We start from the raw sequence: 12,454 nt of genomic DNA, 5'->3' as shown, positions 1-12,454 counted from the left end.
ACCCCTATACTATCCAACACTTACCCTACTGATGCACCCCCTGGAGTTAGAATAGTAATTTTTACCCCTATACTATCCAACACTTTCCCTACTGATGCACCCCCTGGAGTTAGAATAGTAATTTTTACCCCTATACTATCCAACAGTTACCCTACTGATGCACCCCCTGGAGTTAGAATAGTAATTTTTACCCCTATACTATCCAACACTTACCCTACTGATGCACCCCCTGGAGTTAGAATAGTAATTTTTACCCCTACACTATCCAACACTTACCCTACTGTTGCACCCCCTGGAGTTAGAATAGTAATTTTTACCCCTACACTATCCAACACTTACCCTACTGTTGCACCCCCTGGAGTTAGAATAGTAATTTTTACCCCTATACTATCTAATACTTACCTTAAATGTAATTTAATATTATGCGTTGTAATGGTATGCGTTGTAAAGGTAGTATGCGTTGTAATGGTAGTGCGTTGTAAAGGTATTTTTTTAAAATGCGTTGTAGTGTCATGCGTTGTAATGTCATGCGTTGTAATGGATTATGCGTTGTAAAAAATGCGTTGTAAGTGCATGCGTTGTAATAGTGTGCGTTGTAACGTCATACATCCAGTGTGGGTGTGAGTAATACGAATACAGTCGCTCCCCTGGGTGTAAAGTTCTCCATACATCTGCCAAATGCCAGTGGGCTAACCAGTCCCCAAGGTGTCTAGCATTGTAAGTCGCTGTGGTTTGCGGTAGTGGCGGGAAGGACCTATCATGTGCAGTGTCTAGATCAGAATTAAAATCACCGCCTAACAGCCAAGGGATATCGCACCAGCTGTGCCAGTAATCATAATCCTCTTTCCTTGAATATAAACCTTGACTGGGTAAGTGGAGCCAAATTAAATGAGGTGGGTCCCATTGATTTTACGGTTAATAAGGTTGTGAGAATTAAGTAGGATTCTGTAGACTCATTTCTGTTTACTGAGGATCTGATATTAAAAAATAAGGACGCGCTAGCTGACTGTTTACCAGTAGACGCCCCTGCAAGAACTATAATAAACACATTTGGTGCGTTGGGTCAATCAATTTCTCAATCTCTTGTAGCTAAACCTAGGGCTAACCTGGCAACCATCCTTCCTTGGTTTAATCCTGCCTATTCCACTGCCCATAAACAACTTAAGAAAGCCTCAAACTGCTCCCTGAGAAACAGAGAGAGTATTATGCTAGCCTGCAAGATGTACAAGGCTGTCCTGGAGGCCAGACAAGAAGAAATCAGAAGATCAGTGTGTAATGATTTAGAGGCAGCAGGGAGCTTGATAAACAGTAGACTCTTTTGGGAATAGTGAATTGACCTTTCTTTTTCCGAATGTCTAGTCCTGAAGATTGAATGTTTAATACCAGCTGATATTTGAGTCTCTCATTACTCTCAGTAGTGTATATCCAATATTTCCTCTCATACTTCATTAGGAGATGGTAGAAATCAAATAGCTGACCCTGAGGCTGCCACGGAGTTTTGTGATTCTGTTAGCATTAACGAAAGTGTAACAGTTAAAAAAAAGCCAACGTGGAAAGGCCCTGGGTCCTGGTAGTGGACATTTTTAAACAGAATATTGAGTTGTTGACACCTCTATTCACAAACATGATTCGGGCAGTGTAAGAGATGGGGTTGCTGGTTGACTGGGGTGTGAGCCCTGGTCAAGCAGCAACCACAATCCTTGTCAGGGTGATGCACATGCCAACCCCAAATTAACCTGTGCTCAACCCTCCAGTAGCTTGGCACAGAGCAGTCAAGTTTAACTAAGAGGCAATGTGGACAGTATTAAAGCAACACTTCACAAAGCAATTAAGTGAACAAACACTACTCAAAAAGGATCCCACAAGAAGTTAGAAAATAGAGCAGAATTTAATGAATAAAACATGACCAAAACAACACCAATTCAATCAGTAGAACCGGAGTTATGGAAGTTTTAAAGAATTTAGTGAAAATAGCGCCAGAAAGCTCAAAGCGCCACCTAGGGATATCTGGTCGCGCTGGACCGGGTGAAAGTCATACTTTCAGGCCGACCTCGATGAAGCGCAGCTCGGCTACAGTCACGAAGGCCCGCTGAAGTTTACCTTCTCAGATTGGTGCAAGAGCCCGATTCGCATTGGAGAGGGCTGTGAGGTGCAGCAACAGCATTGCGGGAGGCTGTGGACATAGTGCGAAGAGCCGGCCGGCATCACAGGAGTGCGTTGCTGGAGCTTCATGTTGAAGGTTCCCCGCTAGCAGTTGATACTGTAGCGTGAAGAGTCGGGCTAACAGAGCTTTGCGGTGTGAGTGGTGAGGTCTCAATAGGAATGGGCCTGTTTGCAGTCACAAAGAGCCCAAAACCTTGATTTTGGCTCACTGAGCCAGACCAAGGGTCCAGGACCTGGGAGGCACCACTTGGGGGTCAGGAACTCACTGCAGCTGGGCCCAGATGCTGGGGCAGTATGTTGAAGAGCCTTTTATGTCCCTGAGGCTCAGATAAGGAGGCCAGTACACTAGCCCTTGGAGTCATTCTGAGAGCCCTATGTTCAAGATGAAGTTGCAGGTCCAGCTCCTCTCCAGGTAAGAAGGCAGCAGGTTAAGCACAACAGGGCAGAAGTTCCTTTAGAGCAGTAATCCAGCAGAGTGGCAGTCCTTTCAGCAGCACAGCAGTCCTTCTTCCTGGCAGAGTATCCACTGATCCAGAAGTGTACTGAAGAGTTGGCGTCTGAAGTAGGCAGAAGCTTCTAAAGGTGTGCCTTTGAAGTGCATAAGACCATGCCTTCCAGGCTCTGGCTCCAGACTAACTACAGGGGGTATGCAGTTCCTTTTTTTGGAGACAGGACACAGTCTATTCAAGTGTAAGTGGGACAGGGCCCAGCTCTTCCCTTCCATCCTGCCAGTGATGACCCATCTAGTCAAACCTATGCTCTCCATTTTGTGTGGGAGTCTAGGAGGAATACACAAAGCCCAAATGTCAACTACGCCCACTCAAGCGACCCAGAGAGAGGCAGCAGGCACCAAATGGCAGAGGCTAGTAAATGCCAACTTTCTAAAAGTGGCATTTTCAGAATTTTAATTTAAAATCCGACTTCACCGTAAATTAGGATTTTGAATTCTAATTCCAGGGCCACCAAACATGTTCCCATTTGGAAATGACACATATAAAATGTAATAAGATAACTCCAATGTTATCGTATGGGAGAGGTAGGCCTTACTGTACTGAAAAACAAATTTAAGAGTTTTTCACTGCCAGGATATGTAAACCTCAAAATTACATGTCCAACTTTTTAAATACATTGCACCCTGACCTCTGAGCTGTCCAGGGCCTACCTTTGGGGTGACTCATATATATTAAAAAGGAAGATGTGGGCCTGGCAAAATATTTATTTTGGCAGCTCGAAATGGCAGTTTAAAACTGCACACACACAGATTGCAATAGCAGCCCTGTGACAGGTTTAGAGTGCTACTTAAGTGGGTGGCACAATCAGTGCTGCAGGGCCTCTAGTACCATTTAATTTACAGGTCCTGGGCACAGGTTGTACCACTTTACTAGGGACTTACAAGTAAAATAAATATGCCAAGTGGGTATAAGCCAATGTTGCCTTGTTTAGAGGAGAGAACACACACATATTAACACTGGTTAGCAGTGGTAAAATGCCTAAGGCAAACAATATCATATTCAGCTACAAAATAGGAGGAGGAAGGCAAAACTTCTGGGGATAACAGTGCAGAAAGGGACAGTCCAACAGGCAGTGATTGTGGGCCCATTAATTCCTTCTTGGCAGGAGGCAACTATTGTACCAATCTTTAAGAAGGTGACAGAACCCAACCAACTTGTTATCGGCCAATATCATTATTAGATTCTACCATGAAAATCCTGGCCTGGGTTCTCCTCTCCATTTTAGAGGAGTGGGCTGAGACTAATATCCTGTCAGAGGGCCAATTTTTTAGGCTTTAGGTCAGGCATTGGTATTGTGGAACAATGTTTGAATCAGTCCCTCTTTATTGTAAAGTATGTCGAAGCAAAGAAAACTGCATTACACTTTGAGCTTATAGACCTTTCAAGCGCATTTGATACCATTAATTGTTCTACATATTATGGTCCATATTGGAAAACCTGGAGGTAGAAGAGGCACTGGTCACTTTATTGAGATGTTTACATTGGGATACTATGGTCAGGATTTGATTGACCCAAAGGGAGAGTGTAATCCTTTGAGATGTTTTAACCAGGGCGATGGTGGGGCTATATTTTGGCCCCGTTTCTGTTCCTAATCCACATTAATGGGCTGGATAGATATTTATTGCCAAATGGGAAGGATGCTCCGAAAATGGGTAATTGCTATATCTCCACTCTATTATCTGCAGACGGTGCAGTCCTCAGCAGAGGGCTTGCAATCCCTGATGGATGCCTGCTCTCTTTTTATGAACTATCTCTATCTGAATGTAAATCACACTAAGACATTCACTATGGTTAGTGGTTCCAAATGGACCAAATTCAGAGTGTATGCACTCGAAGGGGTACCAGTTATCCAAGTGAGAAATTGTAATCACTTTGAGATCCTATTGGGGTCGCCTATTGACACTTAGATGATAGCAAGTCTCCAGAGAGATGGAAGCACTTTTTAGGTCTCGCCTGGCGAACGCAGCGCGAAGCGCTGCTATCGCCAGCGAGATCTATTGTTGCTGACTTGCCTCGGAAGTGGGACAGGAGATGGGCACGTGCAGGCTTTGGCGGATTTGAGTTGGTGTACGCGCTTGTGAAGACGCGCTTGCAATGATGTGTACACGGCGTGCACATCTCCTGTCCCCCTTCCGTCCTCACCAGCCGCATGCACGTTCACTTTCACTTTCCATTCCGCCCCCCACCCCTCTGTCGGGGAGATGTTGGCCAAGGAACACGTGGTAAATATGAGAAAAAAACCTTGATGCAGGGACTGCGGCTGACAGGCGATTCGTTACACAAAGTTAGATTAACCCGTGCACTGCTCCCAGCATGGGGGCCAGAGGTTAAAACAAGGAATACAGTCAGGGTTTTATCTTTCAATGGAAGCCTAAATATAGCGGCGCAGCGCAGCATCTCCTTGGTGACTGGCGGCTCCTCACCTCATCGTGTCCGCTGCTGGGAGTCCGGGCGGGGGCGGCGGGTCATCTGAAGTCCGACCCAGGGTGTCGTGGGTCCCGGGCACCGCGCAGCTACCAGGCGGGGGCCATTAACCGGCTGCAGGGGGCGGCGGAGTGCGGGGCACCGACGTGCAGCTGTGTCCCGACTGGCTGGGGCTCGCGCTCCTCGGGCTCTCGTGTCCTGCCCCCCGCGGCGGCCTCCTCCTCCTGCCACCGACTCTCTCTGCTAGTGCTCTCTCTCTGCCGAAGGGATGGGGAGAGGTAAAGTGGGAAAGAGCGGACGCGCCGACGGTCCTTAGGGACGGGCTGACAAGTGGGGGTGACGGTCGCGAGCGTGCAAAGTCCAAAGGGAGGCGCTCTCAGACAAGGGGGTTGGACAGCGTTGTGGGCGCGAACAACTTCTTCCACCTAGGGCTGGGAATTGGGATGGGTGAAGTCCAAGAAGTAGCTTGAAGGATAGAGGGGTTGAGCAAGGAGATGGGTCGCTCTGTGTGTGTGCACGCAGCAGCCATCTTTAAGTAATTCGATTACATTAGGCGAGTTAAAATAGTTACCCAGAAACAAGAGTATTTTTTTGTTGGTGCCAGTCTAATGAAAGCGTGTATTATTTTAAGTGAACTTTAGACACGTAGCTGTGCTTGTTGATTGCACGTAATTTTTTCAATTAAATTGTAATCCGAAATTAATAACAAAAGTGACACATTTACGTTGTGAAAATAGCTAATTATTAATGTGGTTTGAAGGCGGGAAATGCAACCGTCATCATTAATTCAAATACAAGCTCGTGCGAAGTTTTACAAGTATTGTCATTCCAAGATGGCCGCTTGCGGCCAAGGAAGGCTTAAGCACCTCACTCTGTCCCTTAAAGTACTTTGGGGACAACACTTCCATAACTCTTTCCAAGGTTGCGTGTGGGGAAATTTGCTGGGGATAGGGGATACAGTACAGCCTTTTGGAATAGCACGTACATGACTTCACATAACCGGGTCTATAATGTAATATTAAGTTTTTTCCTAAACCACCCCATTTAGGAAAAATGCATGGATCAACTTTGCCTTTGTAATTTAAGAGTAGGGACGGCTCTGACTGTATCGTATTGCAATTTCAATTATTTTGCACTTCATACTCCCGATCAGGTTAGGGTGGTCAACTTTCCATTAACACTTCACTTATACATGCCAGTATGAAGACACATTGCCCCATTGCGAGTTTGCGCTATTGGCATTGTAACTGACAATGCCTCTTTATTATGTTTTGTTTTTTAAAACAAATAAAAGGCATTGTCATTTACAATGCTAATAGCTTAATCTCTTGCAAATGCGAGACCTATTGCATTGCAAATGCTTGTTTGTATTGCCTCAGAATTTGGCCACAAGTCTGTTAGAGAAGTATTTTAATCTTTTTAAGTCCAAATACATCCCGGCTGGCCTTTACGGAGCTGTTGTCTGGGATTATGCCAATTCTGAAACTCTGCAAAAGGTAGAAAACAGCTTCTTACGCCGACTTCTAGCTGCTCCCTCAAGCACAGCCACATACATTTGTCAAGTAGAGACTGGGGTGAATTACTTGGAGGGTTGGATTAGTTTGGCCCCTTTGCTGCTATGCCTTAAGTCAGAGCTGGCAATGTCCCCCCCCCCTTCAAGGCAGGCATTACAAAATTAACTATAAAAGATTGCCTGGCCCTGGATAATATGGCTAACATTCCTTGGCTGGTTTATGTCAGAGAAGTCTCCACGAGTCTGGGTATTCTGGAGCTTTTCACAAATCCTGACACAGCTGAAGGAATTTCAGCCCCATTAAGGTATTTATTTCTTGAACAATGCCACACCAAGTCCCTTTCCAATGCCCACCATTAGCAATGAATGACTCTGCACTATCCATTGGATAAATTCTGGAACATTATTTCACTTTCATGAAGAATCCACAATGCAGACAATATTTAACCCGCCTGAGCCTCGGTAAATTAATTTTCTCCTAGCATTCCCACAGCAGGGTTGCATGGCTTTCATTTGTCCCAAATTGCGCATGTGATAATCATTCTTAACAAAGCACTATTTACTTTGTGTTGTTTTGCACACATTATAGAACATGGTGCGTAAGTCCTTAGTTATACAAGAGCCTCTTTAAAAGTCAGGAAAATATATGGAGCTTCTATTTAAAAGAAGGTAGTTCGCCGGTTTCTCTCGGGTTGCTGGTTCTAGGTTCTTACCCCCAGATTATATTAAATGTTTTTAGTGTTTTAAGTTTTAATGTAGTCTTTATTGAATGTTTTAAAACGTCATTGAATTATCTAGTTGATTTATCATTGTTGGTTCGTTTTCTGCTTTTCTCACCATGATTGCCACTTAGTAGAGGAATTGAATTTTTATATGGAAAATGCCCCTTTATATTTTAACAATTCGAAATTAAATTTTAATCGTATAAATGTGATTGCTTTATTAATAGTTGAGGTGCTGCGGTTGTATGTATGTACTTTTATTGTGATTAACCGAATAAAGTACATTTTGACTGACTGAGCCTACAATTAAAAGCAAAACTACAAGCCCCAGAATGCAACATCTACTGGCTGAAAAAAATATATGGTAGTATACTAGTATCCTATGTCGTAGTGCCAAAGTAGGCGCACATTTGTGAAATTAAAATAAAATGTTGTTCTTGGCTTTAAGCCTTGTTGTGTAGGTATCCAAAGTTAAACGGCCCAGTGAGTGAGAGGGCAGAGATAGCCTTTCAGATGCAAATGCGAGCAACATATTCTGTTAATGGGGTACATTAACTCTCCTGGAAAAACCGGCTGAAGACGTGTTCATGTATGATCCCCCTCTAACTCAGTGATACTCAAAGCACGGCGCTCCAGGCCAGTACATGAGGCCACATGCTGAATGACCGCACTGGGCTGCTGTTTACTTAAGAGAGCACTAACTTTCAGAAAGATGCTAAATTAACAGACAAGCATTTATTTACAAGAACTGATGCAAAAGAAAAGACGCAAAAAAAAAATCTTGCACCACCTAACTTTCCTAATACATTGCTTTACACAAGTGCAGTGCATGCTGTGGGCGCTGATCCGTGATGCCCGCCGCCAGTGGTGAACACTCACCGCCGTGTAATATAAACAGTGATACCCCTATCCACATTACCATTATCTTTTATATTATCATGTTATATTATCATTTTATATTATCATTAACATTATCTGTATTGTGCTAATATTTTACTATAATATTTGACTTTAATATGTTATTTTCTTACCTAGAAGTTTGAAACAATTGTAAAATACTAAAAACATTACATTCAGAGGGACCCTGTTTTTGATGGTACAGCAATTTTCATTATGTACAAATGTGCCCCAGTATAAAGTGCAAAATGCGAAGTGATCACTTTTCAGAACAGCAGATCTTCCCTTTGGCAGTGTTAGTTCTTTGGGTCACAGGTAAAGGAAAAATGAATTTGTGTTTATAGCACTTTATTTTCTTTGAACGTATAGTGCTCACAATCTGAAATACGAACCTTAATGCTGTGCCTCCTAGGCATGCTAATGTAAAAGAAGTAACTGCTGTTTAATAACATTTGTGTGCAGTTCCACGCTTTTTTCTTGCAGCCCTCGCTTATTTCCTGCAAAAACTGAAAAATGTGTGATAGTCATGAAGTTCTACCCAATCGGCTATCGTGTATAAATGCAGATAACGTTTAGTGCAATTATCCCCCATTTCCAAATTTTTATATGCGAGTGTAATTTTGCATGCCTTTCCCTTTCTAGTGTTTCATCATTCATCAGGTAAAATTATACAAGGTGCGCACTCGCATACAACTGCTGATCATTAACATTCTAGCAGCATATATTGAGACTAGGAGGCTAGGGAGAAAGTGAAGAAAAGTATTTTCTATCAGGGGCCTATTTTATAGAGTCCTATTAATAGTAGGTAAAACCTACGCTGGGCATAGGAATATGTAATATATGAAACTTTGCGAACTACTACATGTTCGCCAATAATCGGGAACCACGCAAATCTACAACAACATAATAAAAACATTGCTCGTCCCTATATGTATTATGTGATATGTCATACTTTAAGAATGCATCCAATTAGTTGAACACGCAAGGTTTTTTCAGTTCTCAAACTCTGCAATTGGTTAGAAAAGAAAAATACAAGATATTAAATGGTATTTTATGTTGTCTTTCAGTTATTTGATTGGACCAAAATTGGAGATCTTCATTCCCACCACCCTAGCATTTTTATAAATCTACAGTCAACAGGGCTCAAAGGAGGAGGTATAGTATACATGCCCTATTCGTCATATTTATTACACTGAGAAATACTCTTATGCTTGCATGTTAATCTTTGCAAAGAATTAGCTGCGTAAATTATTGCCGAGCTTAACCTTATGAAAGTTTAATAATATTTACCACTAATATGTACGGCCTCAGTAGTAAGTAATTTTTACCAGATAGGTTCAGCTTCTGTGACTTTCATAGATGAACAATCACACTTGATAACAACTTGCATAGGGACACAATCACAAACCTTTATCCTTGACAGCCAATGCTTTGCAGGGGAAAAATCACGGGTAAGTTACACCTAGGTTTAGAGTCATGCACAACTACTCTTAGAAATTAATTGTAAATCAGGCTCATAGATGATAAGGAATAGCTTTGGCAAAGTCAATAGGTCTGGTTTATTATTGGTGGGCGAGACTGGGTGAAAGTCACAAGTTCAGGCCAACCACAATGGAGCATGGGCGGGATACACAAACCATGTGAGTCCGCTGAAAAGGTTACTTTCTAAACTCCAGCGCAAAGATTTTGGTTCGCAGTGGGGAGGGTGTGAGGGTCAGAGCGGTTGCTGTAGAACGTAGAGCTGGGCGGGTGTTGCAGACAGTCATCTCTGAAGTGCGAAGATCTTATCGGGCATCGCGGATGATCATTGCTGTCGCTTCGTGCTGGTATTCAACGTAGGTTGACGATGCAGTAGCGCAAAGTGCAGATCTCACGTTGCCAGCGGTCGCTGACTAGTGAAGTTTCGGGTTCACCTGTGCTTTACATTGGCAATTGGCGCGGACATCAAGATCTTGGCACAAACTGGCCCATCCACAGTTGCGAAGAGCCCAAATCTTCAGGATTTCTCCTTTTTGTTCAAGGAGGAGCACAAGTGATGCCACACCGAGGGTCCACGACCTGGGAGTTACCGCTTGGGGATCAGGAACTCACTCCAGCAGAGAATAGCAGGGCGCAGTCAGGTCCAGTTGCAGGTCCAGTGCAGCAGGTCAGCTGGGCAGCTGCAGAGATGCCTCTGGAGCTTGTTGAGTCCCTGTTGCTCAGAGCAGGAGGTCAGTCAGCTGACCCTTGGAGGCACTTCAGCCTGGGATGAAGGGTGCTGGTCAATCTTCCTTCTCAGACAGCAGGGAAGTCTTCTGACAGAAGAGCAGTCCTTCTTCTGTAGTATCCACAGGTCCCGGAGTGTACTGAACAGTGAGTCTGAGGGTCCTATTTTTAGGTCTCGCCTAGGCAGCACTTGCGCTGTCTCTTCGAGACATGCTATATTCAGGATATGGGTAAAGCTCCGCCCACTTTCCGCCCATCTTTTTAATGGGCTCCTGTCCCTGTCCTTTGTAAATGGTGGCTTTTCATTGGTCAATAGGCGTAGTAGTCACTCCTTAGTACTGCCTTGTCTCTTTTTGTAACCTCCCATGAGGACACCCCCTGTTACATGTGTTGTTACTCCCTAGGTTTTAATTACAGCCTCAAGGCACTATTTTCTTAAAAGACTTCAGGCAGGACACACACTTGGTCCTAAGCTAGGCTGGCAGTGGTTACTTCACTCACTAGAACATCTTACATTTATTTGAGACCGTCTATAAATTTCCCTTCATCAGCTCCACACAGAGTACAACCTAATCCTAAATTAACACAATAATTCTTTTGTCACATTTCGAAGCTACTAATTCTATATATGGACATAGCTATTTGAATGTACTTGTAGTACTGTCTTGCATTCAATGCATTATGGGTAGGGTGGATTTACCATATCTTCTGCAGGGTGTAGTACCATGTGTGACCAAAAGTGGTCCCATGGGCCCTTTCACTTCGGTTGTTGCACGTATGCTTTAATTAGAGCCTGGGAGCACTATTTTCTTAATTGGCTTTCTTCTGCCTGCTGATACAGACAGGACACGCTCTCTCTCTCTCTCTCTCTCTCTCTCTCTCTCTCTCTCACAACGCTTTTTAGGTCTCGCTCTCGAGACCTATTGTCGCCGAGATGCCTCTCAAGGGAGACAGACTGGGGCACGCGCAGCAGTGTTTTGTGATTGCTGTCTGTGAACGCGCTTCACATGAACAGCATTTGCGCGTTGAGTGCTCCTCTCCGGAAGACCTGCTGAGTTAATTGTAGGTTCGCAGCGTGGGGCGCCTGTCGGCATGCTGTGAAAATGACCTTTGTTTTGTTTGCTCGGGAGCAGGCGTCTTACTGGCCACGCGTCCATTATTTGGATTCCCACTATTACCCCGGACGTGGCATTGCTGTGATGTAAGGTCACCAGAGTGTAAACTGACTCAGCGCTCCGAGGTAACCAAACTCAGATGAGGCAAAAAACAAAACAACCACAACCACTTACATAACTGGCATTTTTCAAAAACGATGTAGCTTTTGGTAAATGAAAGTTTAAGAACATGTCCAACCTGGCCTCTGTCACCAATACTATTCCCACACGCTTGACAGAAATCGGAAGGATCTGCTGCTGCACGGCCACAAGTGTAGGCACGTACCCCGAGGGCACCTGGAGTAATTCAGTTGGCTGCACCGAATAGCGCCTGAAGTACAATTTAAACACTGGTCGAAAGGATTATGTTGAGGGGGAGGAGGTGTCTTTAGCTCTCCAAAATGCGCTGTGCTGCTGCCCGGTGGAAAAGAAGTACAGTCGGGTTAAAAAGTTTTGTATGTCTGCTTTCTGTACATCAACCAGATTTGCAACTTCCCCCTTCCCCGAGCAGGTTACCTGCCACAAACAACAGCACCAATACCCCCCAGAGAAAGCGTGCACCTTTGAGAGATACCAGGGAGGACGTACTAATATATATTAAGCAGCAACAGCATGGGTTAATTTAATGTATTTGAGCAATACACCTCCACCACCTCCCCCCACACAAACACCCTTTCTCAAGCATATCTAAGTTGTTCCATTTCCAAGTCATGCGCGAGTAGTTTATTCAGCCCTAGTTACACAAGCATTCTGGTAACTTGTTTTTTCTTTTTTTCCTATTATAACACTAGGACTACAGGACCCATAATCCAATGAAAATTCACAGGAAAGATTACCCTGCTGACTCCTAATGAAGGGCAGCTT

The 12,454-nt window shown here is 44.0% G+C and overlaps 1 protein-coding gene across 2 annotated transcripts in view; it reads left to right on the top strand.

The window, feature by feature from the left end:
* The window catches only part of SACS (sacsin molecular chaperone), a 392,226-nt gene that overhangs the window by 219,330 nt on the left and 160,442 nt on the right, over positions 1–12,454 (top strand). For both annotated transcript variants that reach the window (XM_085621593.1, XM_085621594.1), the window contains exon 4: positions 9,299–9,386. In XM_085621593.1, the coding sequence (XP_085477719.1) occupies positions 9,299–9,386 (88 nt within the window). The remainder of the gene's footprint in view (positions 1–9,298; positions 9,387–12,454) is intronic.

Source organism: Triturus cristatus, chromosome 8 (genome assembly GCF_964204655.1).
Source record: "Triturus cristatus chromosome 8, aTriCri1.1, whole genome shotgun sequence".
In the NCBI taxonomy this organism is placed as follows: Eukaryota; Metazoa; Chordata; class Amphibia; order Caudata; family Salamandridae; genus Triturus; species Triturus cristatus.
Note: the sequence above shows the minus strand (reverse complement) of the source record. Positions and strands in the feature narration are given on the sequence as shown.